This window comes from Podarcis liolepis, assembly GCF_965112155.1.
Source record: "Podarcis liolepis genome assembly, chromosome: 15".
In the NCBI taxonomy this organism is placed as follows: Eukaryota; Metazoa; Chordata; class Lepidosauria; order Squamata; family Lacertidae; genus Podarcis; species Podarcis liolepis.
Genome location: NC_139566.1, coordinates 14,927,823 through 14,953,647, shown reverse-complemented (window position 1 = coordinate 14,953,647; position 25,825 = coordinate 14,927,823). Strand labels below are relative to the sequence as shown.

The 25,825-nt window shown below is 48.2% G+C and overlaps 1 protein-coding gene and 1 long non-coding RNA gene across 8 annotated transcripts in view; one reads left to right on the top strand and one right to left on the bottom strand.

Annotated features, from left to right (window-relative positions):
• Positions 1-4,114, top strand: part of LOC310694616 — a 197,782-nt gene extending 193,668 nt beyond the window's left edge. The window contains exon 2 of the long non-coding RNA XR_014519774.1: positions 3,465-4,114. This is a non-coding gene — a long non-coding RNA (uncharacterized lncRNA). The remainder of the gene's footprint in view (positions 1-3,464) is intronic.
• The window catches only part of LOC310694582 (calpain-1 catalytic subunit), a 58,141-nt gene that overhangs the window by 17,194 nt on the left and 15,122 nt on the right, over positions 1-25,825 (bottom strand). For all 7 annotated transcript variants that reach the window (XR_014519763.1, XR_014519764.1, XR_014519765.1 and 4 more), the window contains exons 2-14: positions 24,400-24,690; positions 22,803-22,872; positions 19,833-19,951; positions 17,649-17,782; positions 14,794-14,962; positions 14,158-14,241; positions 10,552-10,637; positions 8,410-8,484; positions 8,142-8,302; positions 5,054-5,229; positions 4,942-4,953; positions 3,047-3,258; positions 596-635 (exon numbers count right to left, since the gene is read on the bottom strand). Coding sequence is in view for 2 of the 7 variants with exons in the window: in XM_083477785.1 (XP_083333911.1) it covers positions 596-635; positions 3,047-3,258; positions 4,942-4,953; positions 5,054-5,229; positions 8,142-8,302; positions 8,410-8,484; positions 10,552-10,637; positions 14,158-14,241; positions 14,794-14,962; positions 17,649-17,782; positions 19,833-19,951; positions 22,803-22,872; positions 24,400-24,666 (1,605 nt within the window). In the remaining 5 variants the exon portion in view is untranslated. The remainder of the gene's footprint in view (positions 1-595; positions 636-3,046; positions 3,259-4,941; positions 4,954-5,053; positions 5,230-8,141; positions 8,303-8,409; positions 8,485-10,551; positions 10,638-14,157; positions 14,242-14,793; positions 14,963-17,648; positions 17,783-19,832; positions 19,952-22,802; positions 22,873-24,399; positions 24,691-25,825) is intronic.

Genomic DNA, 25,825 nt, shown 5'->3' with positions numbered 1-25,825 from the left:
ATTTCCACCACCACCTCGTAAAAAAATGGAAAACTGCTGGACAAATTACTGCTCCCCAGCACTAGCTGAGAACATAAGATGAGCCTTGCTGGCTCTGGCCAAAAGGGGACAATCTGGTCCAGCATCCACTTCTCACAGTGGCCAAATAGATGTCCATGGGAAGCTCTGAGTGCAACCACAACTCTCCCCACTTGTGACTTCCACCAATGAGCGCATACTGAATTCAGAGAGAAAGATGTGCCCATGACAGAAGAGGGGATCCTTCTTGAATGTAAAAAAACTGGTGGCAGTTGTTACATAATTCCTCTACACCAGTGGTTCCCCAACTTTTTGTTTTCTCCAAGGACTGCTTGAAAATTGCTGAGGATCTGGGAGGACCACTTAGCTATTCTTCTACCTCTTGGAGCAATGGTGCTAGGTGCTGCATGGTTTTAACTGAATTTTTGCAGACATGCTGCGGATCACTTGAACGAAGCTGGTAGACCGTCAGAGGTCCAAAGGCCAGCTTGGGAAGTTCTGCTCTGGAATACAAGCAGGAATTTCCTCTAAGTCGCCCTTTGAAAGGGGTCCATATTTGTCGCTGGATGATTCCTACCTCATCTGGGAGGTTCGCCTGGATTTCATCGTCCATTTCCCTGCAGAAAAGCAATAAAAATAAAAATGAGAACTCAGGGGAAACATAAAGAAGCTCAAGGCAATTATCCAGACACTAGTAAGCATAGCAGAACAAGCATTATGAAACCGGGGTGGTGAGAAGCACTCTGAAGTCAAGGGAGAGGCAGTAGAGAGTTAAAGTCAAGGGTTTACATCTGCTTTTGTTTCCAAAGTCTGGCTCGTGTGTTGCGACAGCAGCAGAATTCCAACAAAACTGGAAGTTGCCAATGTTAACTTATTTGCCCATAATGGAAATCAACCCAGTTGAAAACGACTTGATGTTTGCTGCTGCTATTGCTTTCAGTCTACAAATGATAACGAACTAATGTTCCCCGCCGCAAACCACCACCATCTGCACTGTGATTCCTTTGCACTGAAATGAATGGGATGGAATAAAGTAATGACAACGCAAGTTATGTAAGCTACATAATCTCGCCACAACGGACAATAAAGAATGACGATGTCATAATTTTTGGCACAAGATGAACTGCTGCAGAACAGCAATATCGCCGTGTGTGTCAAACACAGGGCGGAATGGAAAGCAATGCATTCTACATCCCTACCTCTGACTTGGAGGACTCCGTCTCAGGAGCTCCAGTCCATCTAGAGTCTCCCCTGCTCTATGAGAGTAAAAAAGCTGCTGAGAGGGGGTGGGCCCCTTTAAGAGAAGTGGTGCTTTTTGGTAAAAGGCAAAGCTTACAGCTCCTACCTAAGGCTCAGCCTAAGGCTGGCTGTTGCTGAAACAGCCTCAATGATCCACTCTCTCAACCCTGGGCAAGGTCTGAGCTAAGATGAGGTCAGCACCTGTATCCCAACAGGCAGCGCCAATCCCAGTTGGAAAGAGGCAAAAGATCAGAAGCTCCTAAGTCCAGCTCCCCACACCTGTCTGATTAAGAAGGGATTAGGTGGCAGGCAAATTGGGTGGGGGGTGGACCTGAGACCCTGGAAAGCCAGAGAAGACCATTCTTGTTTGAAGGGGTGTTCTATGACAACAAGCATTCAATCCTGATCTGCATGAGAGGTGCTTCCAGGTCTTCCCGTTAGTTTTTCTTTCATCCCATTCAGTTCAGGCAACTCCCTATTTACGTGGGGGTTACATTCTGAGGCGCAGCATGTTTAAGTGAAATTGCGTAAATTGGGAACACCATTGGAAAAGCCTGCAAACACCCTTCAAACCTCTGGAAAGCATCAAAAAACCATTTTTAAAAACAAAAAAACCCCCACCAAACCTCACCACAGTTGCTCCTTCCAAACCTCCTTGCACAAACTCCAACTCTCCACAGGCCTCAAAGCATGGTGCTAAGGCTCCTGGGATTGCCAGATACTGTTTTCACATGTTTTTATGCTCTTTTAGGCATGCTTTTGCCCTTTTTTGTGCTACTTCAGCGTTTGTGGCAATGCGCGCAATCACACGCAGGGCTGGATTTAGGTTTGATGAGGCCCTAAGCTACTGAAGGTAATGGAGCCCTTTTTACATCCAGCTGTCCTTTGTTAACAAATTGTCACTGTTTTTTGTGTTAAATATATGCTATATGGTAATTTATGGACCTAATGGGTATCTAAAGCCATTGCACATAACAAAATATGTATTTTATCAAAGTACTTGTTGAACTGAAATACAATTAATTTTTTGAGGGGCCCCAAGAGAGTGGGGCCCTAAGCTATAGCTTGTTTAGCTTATACGTAAATCCGGCACTGATCACACATGGCTCAAATGCACGTAAATGTGGAGTTGCCTGTCACTTTCCCAACTACAATAAATCCGCTTAAAAAGAAGAAGAACTGGATTTGTTGTGCCAGGGAAACCAGAGCGTTCTCACCATCTTTTATGCCTGACACCAAACCCTAACTATTGGATTCTTTTGCCCCATCTTTTTGTGCCTGCCAAACAGCTGTGTTAGGCTTATGATAATATTTTATTCTCTTGTTAATTATGCTGTTTTAAATGTGCAATTTATATTTGACTTCACTTAGCAATGTGGTGTTCTTTAAAAATGTTTAAGCTTTTTGTTAACTTTGTGTTAAATATGTATTCTGTAGCTGACCTCCTTTGTAATGTTTTATTTTGAAGTCTTTAAGATAATATTTTAGTTTTCTGTTAATTATGTAGCTTTGACTGTATACTCTACATTTGACTTTCTTCAGATTGTTTTATTGATGTTTCAATATTCCGTAAACCGCTTTGAGATTTTTCTTATAACTATAAAGTGGTATAGAAATGAAATAAATCATCATCATCATCATTCAAACTTAAATGCCGATTTCAGTGGGTCTGAGTAGTTAGACAGTGCTGCAAGAGGACACTGTACAGCACTCTGAAACCCGTTTCAATCAGTTGAACGATTGCCCACCCTCTGGCAAACGAATGACAAAGATCACCAGCAACACATACACTGTCCCGGCTTTGTTCTCTGCGAAGAACCGGAGCACGAAGTCCCCTTCCTTGTTGGGCTCAAAGGTGGAAGGCACCACGATATACTCCCCTGGCGGCAGCTTGAAGCGGGTGCTGACCTCGCGCAGGTTGATGAACTGCTCGGATCGCGCCCGCGAGGAGTTCGAGAGGAAGAAGTCACGCTTCAGGTGTACGGAGGTCTGCCCCCTGAACTGCCAGAGAGGAGAAGGCACGAGTTGAGCAAGCGCTTCACCTGTCGAACCCTCCTTTTGGAATAGGGAACGGCCGTGGCCAGGGCCAGATTTAGGTTTGATGAGGCCCTAAGCTACTGAAGGTAATGGGGCCCTTTATATGTCCAGCTGTCCTTTGTCAACAACAAATTGTCGCTGTTAGAAATGAGTGATATTGTCGCTGTTAGAAACCAGTGATATTTCAGGGAGCAGGCTAGCAGGTGGGGCCCATTTCTTACATCACAGGAGCCTATACAACACAAAACACTGTTGCTGTGTTATTTTATGTGTTTTATTTCTTCTATTTTGGAAATGTACATGCAGGTTTTTTTCCTTTAATTTTTTTGGGGCCCCCAAGAGAGTGGGGCCCTAAGCTATAGCTTGCTTAGCTCATACGTAAATCCAGCACTGGATAGCTCAGTGGAATAGCTCCTGCCTTGCAGGCATGAAGGTCCCAGGTTCAAACCATGGCAGCTCTGGTAGACGGCAGCTTTCTACATCCTTGTTTAAATTGGCCCCTTCTTTAAATAAAGAGGACTGGAATCTTACTTTCTTTTTAGAGGAAGGACTGCAGCTCAGCAGCCGTAGCACCTGCTTCTCATACTGAAGGTCCCAGCAGCTCCTGATAAGCTGGTCTGAAAACCCAGAGAGCAGCTGCCAATCAGTGCAGACAATGCTTAGCTAGAGGGATCAGCGATCTAACATACTAGAAGTCCTCCATACCCACTTAAATTATGCCTTTATTCAGAAGTAATGAGGACTGGAATCTTTCTTCCAAGCACTTGCCTTGACTGCAAAGGGCGCCTGCTTCATTCCCTGCCATTTCCAGACAGGGTGGCAGTTACAGATAGGTAGCCGTGTTGGTCTGCCATAGTCAAAATAAAAGAATTCCTTCCAGTAGCACCTTAAAGACCAATTAAGTTAGTTCTTGGTATGAGCTTTCGTGTGCATGCACACTTCTTCAGATACACTGAAACAGAAGTTGCCAGATCCTTCTATATAGTGAGAAGGTGGGGAGGGGTATTACTCAGAAGGGTGGTGGGAATGGGAGATTGGCAGATAGCTGAGATGAGCCTGTTGATGACTCTTAACGACTGTAATAGGTCTTACAGGAAAAGGCAAGGGGTGAGAAGGTGAGAAATGGCTTAGTCATGTATAATGAGATAAGAATCCAATGTCTCTGTTCAGACCAGGTCTCTCCATGGTTTTAAGTTTGGTAATGAGTTGCAATTCAGCAGCTTCTCTTTCCAGTCTATTCTGACAGGGTGGGAAAGACTCCTGGCCTGAAACCCTGGACAGCCGCTGCCGGTCAGTGTAGGAAACATTGAGCTAGATGGACTCAGTTGGCCTGACCTGGGATAAAGCAATTTTTCTACACCCCTACATATTTTGTTCCTTATGTTGAGGACTAGAATCTTAGGTGTCCCCCCTCTTTTAGCAGAAGGTCTGCAGCAAAGCAGTGGAGTGCAAGCTTTGCATGCAGAAGGCCTGAGGTTCAATCCCTGGCAACTACAGGCAGCAGTGGGAAGACTGGAACTCTGGAAAGCCACTGGCAGACAATACAGACCCCCGTGGCCTGGCTTCTGGTCCTATGTTCTTACAGGACAGGAGATGCTCTTGCAGGGGCTTCCCATACTTACAGGAGTTGCTCTTTGGCATACATACCTCAGGAGGCACCTGCAGGAGACAAAAGGAAGAGGGGCAGTGAATTCCAAAAGAAGGCAGAGGAAGGGTTCCACACCCCGAGGGGCAGCTCTCCCAAGCCCTTGGGCAGTACCTCGTAGACGGCAAAGCCGATGGTCTCCATGTCCTTGCCAAATCGCCTCTCCCGGCGCCGGTGCTTCTGCATCAGAGACAGGAGGAAACTGCAGCCCGGCTCCCTCCTGTCCTCGTCGTCATCGTGGTCCACCTCTTCCAAGCGGATTTTGAACTGGGGGTTAATCCAGAAGGTTGCTGAAGGAGAAAGAAAGAAAGAGGAGACTGTGGGGTGCAAGGGTTTTGGGGAGATGGCAGTCGAATTCAACAAATGCATATTCTCGCGAGTTAGTCAGTTTAGGGGCAAACGGACACAGAGCTGTATTGCTAGATAGGCAGACTCAGAGCATAACAATGTAAATGGTAAAATAAAAAAATTCCTTCCAGTAGCACCTTAAAGACCAACTAAGTTAGTTCTTGGTATGAGCTTTCGTGTGCATGCACACTTCTTTAGATACACAGATTCGTGCATGCACACGAAAGCTCATACCAAGAACTAACTTAGTTGGTCTTTAAGGTGCTAATGGAAGGATTTTTTTTATTTTGACTATGGCAGACCAACACGGCTACCTATCTGTAAATGTAAATGGTAGAGAGAGTTCTGTGTGATGTCATTTCCGGTTTCCAGTAGCAGGAAGAAACAAAGAAATATAAGCCCATCTCCTTCCTGTCACTCTCTCTTTCTTTCTCCAGCCTACAATGAATGCACATATGACTGTTCCTGCTCCAGCTCACGCTCACACCTGAAGCTGGTTGGGCTGTAAAAGATAACTATTTTATCTGCATAGGGTTTTTTAATAACAATTCTTATTAATTTTTCAGTTTATACATCTCAAAATAAACGCTTTACATAATACCATGTAACAATTGACTTCCGTCCTTCCCTTTTCGTGGTTCATTTTACTTATCTATCATTCCTGCATATTTTATTATAGTCAATCTACCGTATTTTGCGCCCCATAGGACGCACCGGCCCATAAGGCGCACCTAGTTTTTTTGGGGGGGAAATAAAGAAAAAATGTTTATTTCCCCCCCCCCAGGCGCGGGGCTGGGTCGGGGGAAGGCCGAGCTTCCCCCGACCCCAGCCCCCAGAACAGGCTGCTCTGCAGAAGCCGTGGGAGCCCTCCCGTGGCTTGCGCAGAGCTACCCGAAGCCCCACGCGACTGCCCAGCGCGCCGGGGCTTCGGGATAAGAGGCGGCTCTGCGCAAGTTGCGGGAGCTACCCGAAGCCCTGGCGCGACTGCCCAGCATGCCGGGGCTTCGGGATAAGTGGTAGCTCCGTGTAAGCCGCGGGAGACCTCCCCCGCTGCTGAGCGCGCCGGGGCTTTGGGATAAGAGGCAGCTCTGCGCAAGCCGGGGGAACCCTCCCACGGCTTGCGTGGAGCTACCCGAAGCCCCGGCACGACTGCTGAGCGCACCGGGCCTTCGGGATAAGAGGCGGCTCTGCGCAAGGCGGGGGAGGGCTCCCGCGGCTTGTGCAGAGCTACCTGAAGCCCCGGCGCGACTGCTCAGTGCGCCGGGGCTTTGGGATAAAGGCAGCTCTGCGCAAGCCGGGGGAGGGCTCCCGCGGCTTGCAAAGAGTTTCCTGAAGCCTGGAGAGCGAGAGGGGTCAGTGCTCACCAACCCCTCTTGCTCTCCAGGCTTCAGCGAAAGCCTGCATTCGCCCCATAGGACGCACACACATTTTCCCTTCATTTTTGGAGGGGGAAAAGTGCGTCCTATAGGGCGAAAAATACGGTAATCATTTCTCCATTTTACATCCTTTAAATATTTACCATACTGTTGAATTTATCTAAATGCTGCCAGCATTTTCAATTGTAAACAATTATTTTCTAAATATTCAGCAAAAAGATTCCACTCCTCTTTGAATAAAGATTCTTCTTGCTCTCTTATTCTAGAAGTTAAACCTGCTGCATCTGCAAACTCTATCATTTTAAGTTGCCAATCTTCCTTGCTAAGGATCTTGCTCACTTTCCATCTATGGGCTTGCAAAATTCAAGCCGACATGGTTGCATACATATATATTTTTTTCTGACAACTGGGAACTTCAGACTAAAGTATTCCTAACTAAAAGGCCTGAGTTTTTTTGGGGAATGTTGTTTTAAACATTTTTTCTTTTACTCATTGCAGATCATTTCCCAATAGCCTTTAACCTTTTTACGTGTCCACCACATGTGAAAAAATGTTCCTTCTATTTCTCTGCATTTCCAACACAGATCTGATCCAACTTTGTACATCTTGACCAATCTACTTGGGGTTAAATACTATCTATGCATCATTTTTTATATACTGTATTTTTCTGTGTATAACACGCCCCCGTGTATAAGATGACCCCTATTTTTTGGGACTCCAAATTAAGGAAATGGGGAGAAATTGCCCAGAGTTATTGAGCTTTCTTTGGGGGGGATTGCACAGATTTGTTGAGTTTTTTTGGGGGGAGGGATTGCTGACAATCGCTCAACTGTGTCTTATACAAAGAAAAGTATGGTAATTCTCTTTCAAAGTATAACATGCGGTAAATTTCTAATTATTATTCTGGAGTTTCTCCCAGAGGTTTAGGTCTATGTTTTGCCCTATATCCATTGCCCAGTGTGTCAATGAATTTTTCACTAACTCGTCTTTCATTTCCCATTCTAATAATAAGTTATACATTTTTGACAATAATTTATACTTGTTCCACAATAACTCTCTTTCAAACTGTGAGCTTCGATCTGGAAACCCATTTTTAAAATCTAATTTAAACATACCATATATTTGATGATACTGTAACCAATCCTTACTTCTTCCACTGCATAGTTCTACTGCCTTTGCCGTGAACCAGTCCAAGACTATTGAGTAAGTAAACACTATTTTTAAGCTTACTTTACAAGTTGTTGCCTGATTCTCTGTTATGCGGGCTAACAAAGGGGAAGCCAGCTTATTTAATAAGCTGGAATTGCTTAAAAGAGAAGGCTTTGCAGACTAATTTCCAAAGCTTCTGCAAAGGATGGGATTTTAAAACTCTTTTTAACCCCCCCAGGAGACCGGAGGGGCAAATTGTAATTAAGATAGCCTCTCCTACCTACTAAAACCCATCCCACACGACTCACGTCACGTGTTATGTGAGTTACCTGGGTAGTTCCTGCAGCCGCCAGCTGTGCTCCCCCGCCGCCAGGTTCCGTCGTAGAGCGTCGTGTTCCACTTCCGGAACTTGCGTGACTTCAGCGCGTCTGGCGTGAGGTTGCAAATCTCAAGGCGGGTGAATTCCCGGAGGAAGTCTTGGAAGGACATCCTAGGAGAAGGAGACAGGTCGCGAATTCAGATCACGTGCACGCTCGTTGGTGACGTGTGTGCGTCTTTAGAAATGCGATTCCTAAGACAAATGAAAAGGGCGCCTACCAGAATTCTCCATCTTCCATTTTAATTCTCAGCTGCTGCCCTATAGATGGATCCACGGCGTTCCATTCCCCAGAGCTGTAAAGAAAAAGAGAAGAAAATGTGCTGCCTGTTACAGAGAGAGATTCCAAAAGAAGTAGAAAATGCAGATTATTCTCTTTCCCCCCTTTTATAATTTTTATTAAATTTTGTTTTATATTTTAGAGTATTCATTTAAACAACCTTAAAATATCAGTGACTTCCCTTCTTCCCTTTCCATGGTTCATTTTGCATAACATAAATCCCTGCATATTTTATATAAACTAAACCATTCCATTATTACAGCCATCAAAACTTATTTACACTGTTGAATTTATCTCAATGCTGCCCATGTTTTCAAATATACACAATTTCCCCCCATATATTCAATAAACATTTCCCAATCTTCTTTAAACGTATGCTCTTCTTTTAGGTTCACAAGCTGTGCATATTCCATCAGTTTAAGTTGCCATTCTTCTTTAGTTGGGACTTCACTCGTTTTCCATTTGGGGGCTAACAAAACACAGGCTGCAGTTGTTGTATACTGTACATAAATAACCTTTTTTGACACCTGGGAATTTCCATCTGAATTATACCCAACAGAAAAGGAATATTGTTTTTTTGGGGGAAAGTACTTTTAAACATTCTTTTTCCAATTCATTATGAATTATTTCCCAATACTCTTTTACCCTTTTACAGGTCCACAACACATGATAGAACATACCCTCAGTCTCATTGCATCTCTGAAGAAAATGCAGAGTCTTCTCAACCAGCCCATAAGAGCACTGCTGGGTCTTTTGGAAGGCCTGCCTAATCAAGCGGGAAGCCAGAGGACTACTGGAAGCCCACAAAGAAGACTTGAAAGCCACAGCTCACTTTCACTCTCCAGCAACTGATTTCCAGAGGAATACTTCCTCTGATGGCCCTCACAATTATACCCAGTGACAGCCTATCCTCCAAAAATTTGCCTAATCCTGTGTCAACGGCTTCTTTATTTCTGTCCTGAATCTCCCATGACTCAGTTTCAATAGAAGGTCTAAAAATGTCTTGCTATCTGGACAGAAAAAAATAATAATAATGAAAGTTTCAGGCAGCAGAAGACTGGCTGGGTCTCTTATTGAAATGGAAAGTTTAAACAACATGTGCTTTAATGGGTTGCCTGTAAAATGGGGACTCCCTTTTCCAGGTTTTCTGAAATCTAAGACAGCCAGTTATTTGCAAGGGTAACAGATCGTCTAAAATGTTCACCTTGCCTTGTGGATGAAAAACACAAGAGTTACAGGCTGTAGAAGAGAAGCTGGATCTCCTACTGAATTCAGTGGGAGGAAACCCAGTGAATTGAAATGAATGGGGGGCAATCAAACAAATGTTTTGAGACTACAAGTCCCATCATCCCTGACCACTGCTCCTGCTAGCTAGGGATCATGGGAGTTGTAGGCCAAAAACATCTGGAGGGCCGAGGTTGAGGAAGCCTTCTCCAGACATTGCTCTGATCAACCCTAGCAGGAACGGCCAACAGCCAAGGATGATGGCAGTTCAGCAACATCTGGAGGGCAAATTTTCTTCACACCTGCTGTAGCCCTAGTAACTCTCATAGATTTGTCACCAAAATATTCACTCTGGATTCCAAACACAACACACACTCTGGTTCTCTTTGCCACTTTGCTTGGCAAACTCGCTTCCTGCACACACCAACTTTCGGGCACAGGGGCTCTTCTTTTTCAAGCGCCTAAACCTTGTGCCTCTTTCATTTCTGTCTGTGATGGTTAGAATGCTGGACTGGAGAGTCCTGGATTCAAATCCTGCTCCAGCTACAAAGCTTACTAGATGACCCTGGGCTGGTTCCTGTCTCTCAACCTAACCTTACTTTGCAGAGTTGTCCTGATGTGACGCCGGGAAGATCGTGCGTGCCACTCTGAGCTCTTTGCAGTGGGATTAAAACGGTATATAGAGAAGACAGGCCTTCTGTCCCCACAGCTCTATGGCCCAGGAGGAGGGGAAGTGGAACCCAGATATTCTCATGCCCATGAAAACAAAGGAAGCTCGTCGACAGAAGGAGGGAACTTGTTATGGCCGCCCTGGTGACTTTCTCCCCCTTTCACCAGCCCTTTCTGGTTTCCTTCTTACTTGTCACTCCAAGCTCCAGTCCACTCCACCTCCCCCCACGGGTTTCGCATCCGTATCAGGTTAACTCTCTGCCCTCGGTAGTTGATCTGTGGGAGCAGAGAGATAATGAGAGATGGCCGTTAAGAGATTGTCACAGAGGAAGGAAAGAACAAGGCTGCACTTGACTTGACCACATTATTGACCCTGCCCTGTTTTCAAACAGTCCGAATAGCTTCCCAGTGGCAATAAGTTCCAGATGGCTTCTGTGGGAAAATGACAATGCCCCTGTGACTCTGGACATATAGAAACAATAGAGCATGTGCTTCTCCAGTGCCTATATTATACAGACATTCATATTAGCCTCATCTCCCCACTACTCCATAAGTACCCAGGGCGCCCAGAAAAATTCTATACCTCCCTGCTGCTTTCAAGATACCAACCCTGCTACAACATACGACGTTGCCAGGTTCTGCATAGCAGCGTCCAAAATTCGTCGGATGATGACCTGTGCCACAAACTAGATTTAATGAACACCCATAGCAGAGCGCTCTGTAAATGGATAGCCATAGCCTTTTATATACAGTGGTGCCCCGCAAGACGAAATTAATTCGTTCCGCAATTTTTGTCGTCTAGCGAATTTTTCGTCTTGCGAAGCACGGTTTCCCATAGGAATGCATTGAAAATCAATTAATGCGTTCCTAGGGAAACCGCTTGCCAGGCTGGCGGTGCGGAGAAGGGCTTTTCTCCCCACCGCAAGCCTTCAGCACAGGTACGGGAACAGAGGGGAAGGCGCGCAGCGCTTTCCCTCTGTTCCCGGGGCTTGCGTGGGAGGAGGGTTTTTCCTCCCCACCGCCAACATTCAGAACAGCATTCTGAATGTTGGCGGTGGGAAGGAAAACCCTTCTCCCACCCCAAGTCTTCAGGACAGCCATCCGAAGGCTGGCGCGGGGAGAAGGTCTCTCCGCCCCCCCCCCACGCCAGGCTTCGGTGCATCCTTCAGAGGCTGCTGCCATAGTCACGCGTCACTTCTCCAGCTGGGAGAGGGTCGCGGGGCTATGGTTTCTTTAGCCCCGCGCGCGCTCTCCCGGCTGGAGAGGTGACGGGCGCCTATGGAGGTTCCTGCCATATGCGCGCGTCACAACTCCAGCTGGGAGAGGGTCGCGGGGGGCTGGTTTAGCCCCGCGCGCGCTCTCCTGGCTGGAGAGGTGACGGGCGCCTATGGAGGCTCCTGCCATAGGCGCGCGTCACTTCTCCAGCTGGGAGAGGGTCGCGGGGGGCTGGTTTAGCCCCGCGCGCGCTCTCCCGGCTGGAGAGGTGACGGGCGCCTATGGAGGCTCCTGCCATAGGCGCGCGTCACTTCTCCAGCTGGGAGAGGGTCGCGGGGGGCTGGTTTAGCCCCGCGCGCGCTCTCCTGCCTGGAGAGGTGACGGGCGCCTATGGAGGTTCCTATGGAGCTGTTCCTGGAACAGCTTTCCGAAGTGGGGCGGCTGGGGCAGGTGACCCCGCCCCCCCGCCCCACTTCGGAACAGCTGCAAAAGACGTCAGGGGGAAGCGGGGAAGCGAAGCGCTTCGCTTCCCGCTTCCCCCGGACCTCTTCTGAAGCAAGGGGCTGGGGGGAGATCGCTATCTCCCCCCAGCCCCTTGCTTCAGAAGAGGTCCGGGGGAAGCGGGAAGCGAAGCGCTTCGCTTCCCCGCTTCCCCCGACGTCTTTTGCAGCAAGGGGCTGCAGGGAGATCGCTATCTCCCCCCATCCCCTTGCTTCAGAAGAGGTCCGGGGGAAGCGGGGAAGCGAAGCGCTTCGCTTCCCCCGACGTCTTTTGCAGCAAGGGGCTGCAGGGAGATCGCTATCTCCCCCCATCCCCTTGCTTCAGAAGAGGTCCGGGGGAAGCGGGGAAGCGAAGCGCTTCGCTTCCCCCGACGTCTTTTGCAGCAAGGGGCTGCAGGGAGATCGCTATCTCCCCCCATCCCCTTGCTTCAGAAGAGGTCCGGGGGAAGCGGGGAAGCGAAGCGCTTCGCTTCCCCGCTTCCCCCGGACGTCTTTTGCAGCAAGGGGCTGCAGGGAGATCGCTATCTCCCCCCATCCCCTTGCTTCAGAAGAGGTCCGGGGGAAGCGGGGAAGCGAAGCGCTTCGCTTCCCCGCTTCCCCCGGACGTCTTTTGCAGCAAGGGGCTGCAGGGAGATCGCTATCTCCCCCCATCCCCTTGCTACAGAAGAGGTCCGGGGGAAGCGGGGAAGCGAAGCGCTTCGCTTCCCCGCTTCCCCCGCACGTCTTTTGCAGCAAGGGGCTGCAGGGAGATCGCTATCTCCCCCCATCCCCTTGCTTCAGAAGAGGTCCGGGGGAAGCGGGGAAGCGAAGCGCTTCGCTTCCCCGCTTCCCCCAACGTCTTTTGCAGCAAGGGGCTGCAGGGAGATCGCTATCTCCCCCCAGCCCCTTGCTTCAGAAGAGGTCCGGGGGAAGCGGGGAAGCGAAGCGCTTCGTTTCCCCGCTTCCCCCGACGTCTTTTGCAGCAAGGGGCTGCAGGGAGATCGCTATCTCCCCCCATCCCCTTGCTTCAGAAGAGGTCCGGGGGAAGCGGGGAAGCGAAGCGCTTCGCTTCCCCGCTTCCCCCGGACGTCTTTTGCAGCAAGGGGCTGCAGGGAGATCGCTATCTCCCCGCAGCCCCTTGCTTCAAAAGAGAAGACCCGCTGTCCCCGGGGCAAGCTTCGTTTTGCGAAGCAAGCCCATAGGGGAATTCGTCTTGCGAGGCAAATCGCGGACGAAAAAACCTTTCGTCTAGCGAGTTTTTTGTCTTGCGAGGCGTTCGTCTTGCGGGGCACTACTGTACTAACCTTTTATGCTCTTCCACATTTGTTTAATGCTCCAGTCCTAACCCTTCTTTTAGCCTCTTTTAGATTCTTGTATCTTTTACATATACCTTCTGTTTTAATAATTTTAGCTTTCCAAAACATTTTACAGATTTTAAATAATTGTTCCCCACCTTACTTATGCTGGTCTATGACTGTAATAAAGATCTGATTGATTGATTGATTGATTGATTGACTTTTTCTTGTTGTTGGGAGGATTCTTTTCTGGCAACCTCTCTGTTATTAAACTTTCCTACATAGATGATCCTCTGTTCTTTTATCTGTTTCCCCTCTGCAGGAATAGAGTTCCTCTTTATGTCAGAAATGGGGAATTTCAGGCCTAGGGCCTCTCTATCTGGCCTTGTTTCACACCCAGGTGGGTACAGGCCCTTGGACTCTGAGAATGCCTCTTGCTTCCCTGCAAGAGGGTCAAAGGGGGTGTGTTAGGGCCTGTGTAGAAACCAGCCTACCTGTACAAAGGTAAAATCTGCCATTGTTGCTCCACCCACTTTTGCCTCAGGCATGTGGCCCTCAGAAAGTTGCCAAGAAGGCAATGCGGCCCTCAGAATGAAGAAGGGTCCCTGCCCTCGCTTTAGGCCTTCTCTCTTGACTTCTTAAGATTGTGAGGCTGAGGGCAGGGACCACCTTAGAATTGATTGGTTTAAGGTGCCCTGAGAGTTTTTGTTGTTGTTGTTGTTGTTTTGCTAAAAGGGGTCTGGACATAAATACTGTAAATAAAAAGGAAAACAAACAAGCGCCAAATAGTAGAAACGCAACAATCACCTGCTCAGCTCCAGTGACGGAATAGGCGTGGCCTTTCACCAGCTTCTTAAAAGTGACAGCCTCCATGTCAAAAGCACTTGTGATCTGAAAAAACGGGGGTCGAAGAAGAGTAAGAATCTAAGTGACAACCTTCAAAGGGCCTCCAAGGACGTAAGACTTTGCTGGAAGGGGATGGAGCAGCCAACACACAGCACTGTATCGGATATTATGGAAGATTATATAAATATATATATCCTTTGTTGAAAGATAAAAAGTACTTAATTGCAAGTGCACAGAGTAAGATAAGGTATATATAGAGAAAAATAGCATCCATGTAGAAAAAAACCCAGAACCAACTCCCCCCCCCAAATAAAACTTGTATACATCACAAAAAAATTGTGATTGTAGTTCACCAGCCACTTAGCAGTATACCTGTTCCTCTGGCAAAATGTTTCATGCCACCGGTAAACTGCTGTGTAAACAAAATGCAGAAGCAGGCTGCTAGTAATTGTGCAATCTGTTGCATGGCGAGTTTCCGCTAGCACGGCTGTTGCATTGGAGTCTTCTGTTGCACAACAGGAAAGCTCACCTGCCCACTAGTGCAACAGCCCTTGCACTAGTGGACTATAGTGGTGGATGCAGCCCCAAGGTACTCACATCAATGGAGCAACCCATGAGAGACCCCCTCTCCAGGGCCTTTAAGATGATCTGGAAGAGGTCGCTGGGCGGCTTATGTAGGTCGTACCACTCAGTGACGCCTCCCGTGAAGTCTTCGAACCCTTCTGAGGTGCTCCCTCCCGAAAGAGCCTCGTAGCAGCCGTTCACCCTACGGTGGAAGCAGCAGGGCATCAAGGAGGCGCTTCGTAGTGAATCAGAACATTGCTGCATCAATCTAGCTCAGTATTGTCTGCACTGACTGGCAGTAGCTCTCCAGGGTCCCAGGCAGTGAGTCTCTCCCAACCCTACCTGGAGTTGCTGGGAATCATAGGATCACAGAGCTGCAAAGGACCCCCAGGACTCATCTAGTCCACCCCACTCAGACTAAACCCAGGACCATCTGAAAGCAAGGTACCCGATCTACCACTGAGCCACCCGAATCTCTGAACCTAAGCTGGGTAAGGCCAACTTATACGTGGACCTGTTTTCCCCGCCTCAAATGCTTTTTAATGATTTTCACAAACATAAATAAAACTTAAAACTTTTACATTCAACATTTTGTGTCATCTTATTTACCCTGCGCAATTTTGCGCCCGGACTTCCCTCCTACCCTGCTTCGGTTTTCCGAATTTACATCTTCTCTTACAGATTATTATTTACCCTCTATTCACATCACAGGATTTATATTAATCCTGCTACAGTTTTTAAACTTCTGCAATTAATTCGTATGTACCTAACAAATTTACTCCATTCCTCTTCAAGCTTTGTCATTTTACGGTCTCGAATTTTATAGGTCATTTTTGCCAATTCTGCATACTCAAATAATTTTGTCTACCACAGTGTTTCCCAACCACTGTTCCGCGGCACACTAGTGTGCCGCGAGATGTTGCCTGGTGTGCCGCGGGAAAAATTAAAAAATTTGAAAGATTTTTTTTTTAAAGTCAAATTTTCGATTGGGGCGCCGTCACTAGATGACCCCTGGGGTTCCCTCCCTCCCTCCCGCTCTGCGCCTCCCTCCTCCTCCTCCTCCTCCGGGGAGGCCCTTCCTGGCTCTCGGCCAAGGCTTGGCGGCTGCCACTCACTCACTCGCTCGCCCACCCGTCCCTCCATCCCTGCACCCAGTCTCTCCCCCTCCGTCCCCGGCGCGGGGGCTGCCGGGATCCGTAGTCCCCTCGCCCTTGGGCTCCGCGCCCGCGCGGGGTGCGCAAACTACGTTTCCCAGCGTGGCCTGACGGGCCGGGCGTTTTGTTTGAAGCGCTCTTCTCCCGGCCATGGAATGAGAGCAGCGGCGGCGGCCGGGCGGGCAGGGGCTCTTCCGTGCAGACCCCGCGCAGCCTGCCTGCGCCCCCGCGGAGATCGGGCAGCAGGATGGAGCCCGGGGATCCCCGCGGAGGCGGAGCGGCGGCGGCGGAGGCTGCCCCCCAGGTAGGGCTGCGTCGGGGGGTTTTATTTTTGCAATGCTGCATCCGCGCCGGAGGGGACGCATCGGACCGCGGGGAGACCCCTTGGCGGGCGTGCAAGGCAATGCATGCGTGCAGGCGTTGCATGGAGTGCAGTGCAATGCAATGGCAACGCGGCGCCCTGCATGCATGCATGCAACTTCCACCGGCGCTCCGGACTTGGCAGGTGAGGGGGGTCCCCAGTGGGCGGCAGAGAGAGCCGGGAGGGCGAAGGGGAGCTGGGGGGGAGCAGCGCTGCTCCCCGAGCCGAGCCCGGGGGGAAACTTCGGCGTTGTTGCGCCGGGTGTTGGAAGCGGAGGCTGGCGGGGGCCCCTCACCTGCAAAACCTGGTCGCCTCTCATATATTTCGTGCATTGCATTCATCGCCCACTTTCTCCTCCAAGGAGCTCCTGGGGGCGCGCGTGGTTCTCCCCGTGTTATCCTCGCAACAACAGCCCTGCGAGGTGGGTCAGGCGAGTGGCCCAAGGGAGCACCCAGGGATTGTCCTGGCCAGGTGGGGTGATTTGAACCCTGCTCTCTGCCCGGTCTTCGTCCTCATTTAGCCCCCACATGTGCATGACTGTGCATGACTGAGGTTTTCCCTCCTCGTCTTGGCTATGGTGTGAGTCTGTGCTGTTAATTAATGGGGTTCTGCCTTCGGAGAAGATGAGCCAGCCCTCAAGGAGGTGATTATGTAATTTGCTAGCAATTCATGTCCCTCCCGGCGTGACGCTGCGCGCTGACGTCACGGGGCTGTAATGGTGGTGTGCCTCGAGATTTTTTTCATGAAACAAGTGTGCCTTTGCCCAAAAAAGGTTGGGAAACACTGGTCTACCACTCCAATAAAATTGGGATCTCCTGGGATTTCCACTCCTGAGAATCCTAGCGGCAGTCGTGGCATACTGAAATAGTTTACGATCTTCTTTTCTCACGTCATCTCCAATAAAAAAGCCTCTGGTTTCTTTGGGAATGTGTATTTGAAAAGTTTTTTTCAACTCATTATATATCAAATCCCAAAACTTTTTCATCTTTTCGCATGTCCACCACATGTGGTAAAATTTGCCACCCTTTAGTTTGCACTTGGACCTGTTTTAATTGTTATATATGTGGAACTGTTCTAAACTGTTCTAGCACTTTTCTTCTTTTACAGTTCAAATGATTTAGTTCTTTTATAGTTGTCTGTTTCACTGTTGTAACCTGACCTGGAACTTTCTGGTAAAGGGTTAGTAAGAAATCTAAAATAAGGAGGGGGGTATCCTGTTTGTTCCCATTTCACAACTGGGAAAACTGAGGCTGATTCACCCCCAGGTCACAGTGTTTGCCCTTGGCAGCGGTGGGACAAACACAAGTCTTTTGTACCAAATCTTTAGCCTCCCTCCCCCCGTCAACCCCAAACCAAGAGATTTAGATGCTTACTTGGCATAAGCTTTCTCGAGCAGGGCACTCCAGAATTCGTTGCCTTCTGCGGAGTGGACAAACACAAGCTTGCCATCTTTGGTTGGGAGGAGGTCATCCACCACCACGTCGACCCACTCGCCAAATTGCCAGATCTGAACCAAGCGCAAAACAGGCAAGACAAAGGTGAAAATTTTTCAATCTGGAGATGCCAGGAATTGAACCTGGTCCCTGCTGCATGTGCCCTTGATGACTCAGCGGTGGGTAAGAATGGAGGCAGGGAGGAGAGAAGATGGATGCTGTTTGCGTTTTAGATGAGAACGTACTTAATCTGTACTTCTCATCAAACCATTATGTGAGCCCAAACACAATGAGATTTACGTTTCTCTGAATTTTACAACGGTAGTTCTGCAACTGAACAACTCATTTACAAAAATACATATGTTAGGGGGAGAGTGTTTAGAAAAACACATACTCTAGTGAAAACAGCATACAAAAAAACAAGTATTCTATAAGGGGGGAATTGCTTGCAAAACAGTCAAAATGGCATACAAAAATGTGTATTTCAGAAGAAATTTACATTGAAATGCTGATGAATTTTCACAATACTTTAAAAAAAAAAAATCCAGGCTACAGACAGGAGAACTGAATTTAAAACTGGAAAAACAAGAAACTGAAACTGACAGATCTGGGGGTTTTTTTTTCTTAGCGGTTGTGCTCTGCACATGCTCAGAGAAAGCCATCATTAGTCCACATGTTCCAAGGTCAAGATCCAGCGTTCTGCACGAGCTCTGAGCCTGACACCTTGCTCAAATTACATCATTCCTTGCAGGCCTACCTAGTCCAGCTTTCTTTCTGCGGCCTAACAAACCCAGTTCCACTAAAGGGCAGGAAGGGGGAGAGATTCTGCAAGTGCGATTCATCAGGAAAGCTGCAGCTGTCTACCTGCAGGCACAGATCCGCAGGCTGAGCAAACACCAGGCTGTGCTCTGAATGGGAGGCACCGGGCAGCTTTCTTCCCCGCTATGCACCACACCCTTGCCACCCCCCACAAACAAAGAACCTTGAAATACCAAGGCGAATCATCACCTGCGAGGTCGGATTCCACATCAGGGTGGAGTCCTCAGGTGTGGAAGACTTAAAATAAGCAGCAAAGACACCTCAGCTGGCAACAGACCAAGCCAGGCGTTGGATGGGGTGGAGCTGGGCAGATTGCCTTGAATGGCGTTTGTGCGTTTAAGGAGCTGGCTTTGGGCTAAGTGAGGGAGCCTGCAGATAACTGTAAAAACAGACTTTTTATTCTCACTCTCCTAGAATAAAAAGTCCATTTTTAAACTGATCGCCAGGCTCCCTCAGTTAGCAGAAAGCCAGGGATTATTATTACAGTGGTACCTCGGGTTACATATGCTTCAGGTTACATACGCTTCAGGTTACACACTCCGCTAACCCAGAAATAGTGCTTCAGGTTAAGAACTTTGCTTCAGGATGAGAACAGAAATCGTGCTCCAGCGGCGCAGTGGCAGCAGGAGGCCCCATTAGCTAAAGTGGTGCTTCAGGTTAAGAACAGTTTCAGGTTAAGAACGGACCTCCGGAACGAATTAAATACTTAACCCTAGGTACCACTGCATTTGGAAAGGGAATTTCTGTATGAGTTAATACCTTATTATCCCTTTGGAGCTATACTTTATCTTTGTCCTTCCAGGCTATGGTTTACATTTTTGATTCAGTGGGCTTCCCTTCCCCCTTTTTGTTATGCTTGCATTTTTTTTAATTTTTTTTTTGTTAAATCAATTTTACACACACACACACCATTTTGCACTATGGAAAGTGACAGGAAAATGCACAGAAAAGAGTGGGATGAACGAGTGATTAACTGGAAAGGTGTAAACACCCCACAAGGAAAATCAGAGTGATCGGAGCACAAATGCCTATTGTCGTATAAACAACTTGCAAAATAAATAAATCAGAATGAATGCTCAGAAAGACTGGATACGATCTAACCTCGGTATAAGCTTTCTGCTAGCAAATCAGGGAAGAATGCTAAAATAAACACCAGAGAGATCTGGAGGACACAAAGAATTTCTCTGTTGCTTCGCAGGCAGGCCTAGTCTATGTCCCTACAAAATACATCCAATTTAAAAACACAGAGAGAGAGAGAGACGCAGTGCTTTGAGTAACAAGGTTCGCAGCAAGGCAGGTGCTCACCTGGAAGTGGAAGATGCCAGCGTACCCATTCTGGAAGCTCTGCCCATGGGGGACAACGCGGTGGAGAAGAGGGTCATTCAGGGTGAGGGAGGCAATGGCCGCCAGGAGCCAGCAGTCACCTGGATGGAGAGGCAAAGGGAAAGCCAGCCAGTTAAAACAAAAACAACTGTTATTTATATATAGTGGTACCTCTGGTTATGTACTTAATTCGTTCTGGAGGTCCGTTCTTAACCTGAAACTGTTCTTAACCTGAAGCACCACTTTAGCTAATGGGGCCTCCTGCTGCTGCCACACCGCGGCCGTGTGATTTCTGTTCTCATCCTGAAGCAAAGTTCTTAACCTGAGGTACTATTCTGGGTTAGCGTAGTTTGTAACCGGAAGCGTATGTAACCTGAGGTACCATTGTGTGTGTGTGTGTTTGTGTGTAATTATTTGGCGAGGCTGTTGCATCCAACCTTAGGGATACTCAGAGTACGCCTGTTAGCATTAGGTGGACATGACTAAGGCCCCATCTGCACTATGCATCATGCCACTCTGAGCAGATGTGGCTTCCCCCAAAGCATCCTGGGAAATGTAGTTTCATAAAGGATGCTGAAAGTTGCAAGGAGATTTTGTTTTGGAGGCATCCTGAGAGCCCCCTCATTTCAGGGAGAATCTGCTGCCCCAGAAGCTCCAAGTGGAGAGAGCTTTTTCTTTTGTATTCTCCTTTCACGACCAATACATGCATCCCCCCCCCCCCGCACCCTCCTCAAAACTGCGCCAGTTCCTTTCATCCCTCCTCTCCGGACCTGTAACAGTTCTCCTGTCTTATTCCCTTCCTTTCTTTTCCCATTCTATTTATTTGAACAAATATTCACCTTTCATTATTTCACCTCCTAATTCCCCTCAGCACCTCCTCTGGCCCTTTCCCCTCAGGGGAGGGAGGCCTCCCTTCCCTCACCCTCCCCGGAACTTTCCGGTCTGCCAGCCATCTTCACTCAGCGGACCAGGAGCTTCGGGTGCTATGGCACAGCTAGGGCCACCTGAAACTAGTTTGAGAAACACCGCCTTAGCCCAAGTGGACTACCAGCTGCCTGCCCGGTTCCTGATCTCTGGGTGGGTGGGGTGCTTTCTCCAGTGTTCGAAATTAGTCAGGTGCCAGGCGCATTTTGCAACTAGCTTCCAACCACTTGCGACCAAGTGGATGCCTGGGCGTCAAGATGGCACCTGATGTCTTGGGATCACTGGATCTGGACGGCTTTCACACACAAAAACCTCATCCTGTAGAATTCTATCAGCTATATTTAATCGGCATAATCGGAATGGATTTCAGGAACCAAGTTGCTTTGTCTGTGCAGCCAGAGCAGGAGCAGTCGTCATTAAGAAAAAGAGGTTGGAATTGGCCAATATACTGTACTTTTCTGTGTATAAGGCTAGGTTTTTTTACTAAAAATAATGTTAAGGGGGGGTAGTCTTATACACGGGGGCAATCTCCCCCCATTTTCTTAATTTTGGGTCCCCCAAAATAGGGGGGGTGTTATACACGGTGGCGTGTTATACATGGAAGGATACGGTATATATGTGGACTCTCCCTGGATCAAAGGACATTTCTTCTTTAAGTTCTCAGAGCTCTTAACCTAGGCTCAAGGTTGTCATCTGAACTAGACGTTTAACTAGGAATCCATCACAGTCAGCCCATCATTTGAAAATAAGACTTTAGAGCTGTCTTGCCCGAAAATGGCAACAAAACATTCCGCTTTGGCGACTGCAGAGTTGTTACTCTGAAATGCAAACTTGTTTTGGAGTAAGCGCAGACACCAGTCTGCTGTCTTTGAGCCCTGAAGCTGGCGCTCTGCCCCGGGGAGGGGTGCAGGCCGCGCAGAAGAGACCACGCCTGCCTGCAGGGCTCTGATCAGATAAATGGTGTGTGGTGTGAGAGAGAGAGGGAGGGAGGGAGGAGAAGAAACACTGAGGAGGGTGTGTTTCCTGCAGCTGTCGGGAAGTTTCCCTCGATGACCGTGACCTGACAGTTTCAAAACAGCCAAGTCAAAAAGAAAACAGCCAGGCAGGAATGGTACGAAGGCCAGAGAGAGTGAGGGAGTCACGTCATATGCTCAGGGGGCTCTGCGGCTGCTGTTGCACAATCAGGGCACACCCGGAAAGGCTCCAGCGTCCTTTCAAAATTGTACTTCTCGTCATAACAGAAAACAAGCCATGCCGATAAAACACAGAAAAATAAACAAAGGGCCAGCAGGAAATCAACAACCAGAAATTGCATCAAAATCTTTGCCTTCCAAGTTATCAGTAGGTTTTGTCTACCTGAAGAAAACAGAAAAGCTGGCTGTCCGTCCCCCCATTTCCAACATATAAATTTGAGCAACTTTTTTTTATTTGAGATGGGTGGTATATTGGGCGTAGTCAAGATTTCTGGGGGGGGGGGGAGGACACACACCTGTCATCATCCTCTGTCTGACTCTGTCTAGCAGATTTGGAATGAAATGTCAAAAACCGTCATTTTAAATTACTTTCTTTTGATCCCAAGTGGTCATAAAAATCTGTCATAATCTTTCTATAAATTTCTACTTTTAGTTAAGCGTATTTATTTATTTTATTTTATTTTATTTTTATTTTATTTATTTACTTGCTTATGGGTGGGGGCAGCTGCCCCACCTGCTCCCCCGGCTACGCCCATGGGTGGTGTCCAACTAACTCCCACCCTAGAATACACCCACTGAAATCAACAGACATGGCTAAGGGCTTCCCATGGACACCTGGCTGCAAAAACTGGAAGGGCACCCTTTGGCCTGATCCAGCAGCCAAGCTCTTCCTAGGATCTCCTCTACAAGAAAGAGGGGAGGAGGTGGGAAAGAACCAAGGGTGCGTGAGAGAGGCGACCTGACTGCAGTGACCCCCAACCTCTCCCTGCTTTTTGGGGTGCTTAGCGCCCATCTCTGGCAGACAACCTCGCAGCCTCAGGTGAACCCTCCTTACCCAGAGCTCCTTGGCAGACGTCTGTGCGGGTCGCCCCATCCACAATGAAGAGAGGGTTGCGGCACAGTTCCTGAAATACACAAGAGGGAGGCGGGCTGGTTTGTTGTTGTTGCTGCTGTTGCTGTTGCTCTTAAATGCCTAAGAGGAAGAGCCTGCTGTATCAGGCCAAAGGTAAAGGGGCCCCTGACCATTAGGTCCAGTCGTGCCCGACTCTGGGGTTGCGGCGCTCATCTCGCTTTATTGGCCGCTGTATTGGTGTACAGCTTCCGGGTCATGTGGCCAGCTTGACTAAGCTGCTTCTGGCGAACCAGAGCAGCGCACGGAAACGCCATTTACCTTCCCGCCAGAGTGGTACCTATTTATCTACTTGCACTTTGACGTGCTTTCAAACTGCTAGGTTGGCAGGAGCAGGGACCGAGCAACGAGAGCTCACCCCGTCGCAGGGATTCGAACCGCCGACCTTCTGATCGGCAAGTCCTAGGCCACAGTGCCACCTGCGTCCCATCAAGCCAAAAGGGGGCCCCAAATTTAGTCCAGCATCTTGTTCTCGCAGTGGCCACCCAGATGCCTCTGGGAAACCCGCAAGCGGGACCTGAGCTCAAAGAGCACCTTATTCTCCTGCAGTTTCCAGCAACTGGTATTCAGAAGCATTGCATTATGATTTGCCTCTACCTGGGAAAGGGGAAAAGGATCTGCAGGGTGAGGGGCCAGCCGGCTGGCTGCCTAATACCAAAGTTGCACCAGCCCTTTATCTTGTTTACCTTTTAGACAACTATCAGGCAGGGAGGGCTTTTGATCATCAGGGCCGTGTGTACTCCGCACATTAAGTAAAAAGTGAAACTCTTTTCCCCGAGGAAAGCTCAGCTCTGTAGCCTGCCTTAAAAATGCAGGTTAAACCTATATGCATATTCTCTTACGTTCTCCATAATTAATTCCACTGTTTTGCTTTTACCACTTTGCTTAATTCATTCTGGCATGAAGCCTTGACTACTGGGAGTCCTATTTGGCTTCGGGGAGATCAGCAGACATTACTATGCGAACACAGGTACTGAGTCAGCCTAATCAAGCTCAGTGTTGTCTGCACTGACCGGCAGTAGCTCTCCAGATGTTCAGGTGGGAGTCTTTCCTTGCTTTACCTGGAGTAAAGGCAGCAGCTCTGCAGAAGAGCCAGCCAGCCAGCTGCTCCACTATTGAATCCACACACTCTAACGTGTAATCTCCCTAACCCATAAGGGCTAGAAACTTGAGTGTAAAAAGGAGGTTACTGGGAAGCTGAATTTTCAGACCGGTAACACAACTCTGCGGCTTTCCTGTGTTCCCAAATAACTGATGCTTACCTACACAGAACTACTACGCCCATTTTCTAGATGGGCTAAGCCAGGCATAGGCAAACTCGGCCCTCCAGATGTTTTGGGACTACAACTCCCATGATCCCTAGCTTACAGGACCAGTGGTCAGGGATTATGGGAATTGTAGTCTCACAACATCTGGAGGGCTGAGTTTGCCTATGCCTGGGCTAAACTGATGCCAATAGCAAGACATAACTCAAGGTCAAAGATATTCTGGGTTGCAACCTGCGCCATTTCTTGAGTCTCACCGTAGGCCGTTTCCACTTGACTCCATACGTCTTGGAGGAATTCGGCCCAAGCTCCTTGAAACCCAGGGAAGAGGCTGTGGCGGGGAAGGTGTCATCCCTGAAAAGGGCTCCACTCTGCAAGCACTCGTTGCGAAGCCTCTCGTAATCCTGGTTCAGGTACTTGATTGCATTCTCGTTTTTACCCAAGCCCAGGTCTTTGGCCCGCTGCTTCTGGACCTGAGCGGAGACCCCCGTGCAATAGATAGGCACAATGACCTCTTCCGACATCTCGGGCAATTGGGTGAAGCCCTCCTGAAACAGATAAAGATGGCATTAAACACACAGAGCTTTGGTTCAGTGGTAGAGCATCTGATTGGCATGTAGAAGGCTCAATCCTCAGCATCTCCAGAAACTCTGGACAGTCGCTGCCATTTCGTTCAGACAGTGCCAAGCTAGATAGACCAAAGGTCTGAATCAGTGTAAAGCATATTCCTAGGTTCCTAGACAGAAACGTGGATATTTCTCAGAGCAGTATGGAAAATTGCCAATGGAACAGGCCAGGCAAAACAAAAAGGGAGTACCATCAGTATAGCCCCCCAACCTTTCAGATTTCCTCCTGCCCATCCTGGCTCTTTAAGAATGCTAAGTCTCTAGTCCTCACAATTACTGAGAAGGGAAAGGGTAGGAATGTCATACATCCGGGATTTTCCAGACATTACCGGGATTTCAAAGGTGGAAGTGACGTCCGGGGGTGGGGTGGGGATTTCTGGAAGGCAGTGGTTTGTCCTGGATCTTCAGCAAGTAAACGAGAAATAGTGTGTGTGTTTTGGTGTTTATGTAAAAAAGAAAGCGCAACAACTTTCGGGTTTTCCTTTAGAAAGCGTGACAATTTTGGGGGGGTGCCCTGGTTTTTACTTTTTGAAATACGGCAACCCTAGAAAAGGGAAGCTTTAGTATCATTATCACTATTTACCATATTTGTTAATTACTTTATATACACACAAAGTACATTAAAAGCCAAATTAAGAAAACAAGACACTGCACAATATGATTATGTTATTTGGATGGAAGGGGACATCCTTCCGGAATCCTTTGGATTGTAGCGCTGCCTGCGAAAATATCTTTCCCTTTGAAGAAAATGGTCCAAAATCGGCTAAAATTTGTTCTTTTTACTTCTTCAAGCCCCACAGAAGGACTGCAACTCAGTGGCAAAGCACCTGCTTTGCCTGCAGAAGGTCCCGAGTTCAATTCTTGGCATCTCCAGTTTAAAAAAGGATCAGGGAGCAGGTGTTGAGGAAGACCATTTTCTGCTCAGCTGAGCAAACCAAACCCCCGAAGACCCTGAAGAGCTCCTGCCAGTTAGTGCAGACAATGTTGGGTTAGGTAGACAAATAGTCTGATCTTATCTAAGGCAGCTTCCTATGTCCCAAGAAAACCATGAGGGTTA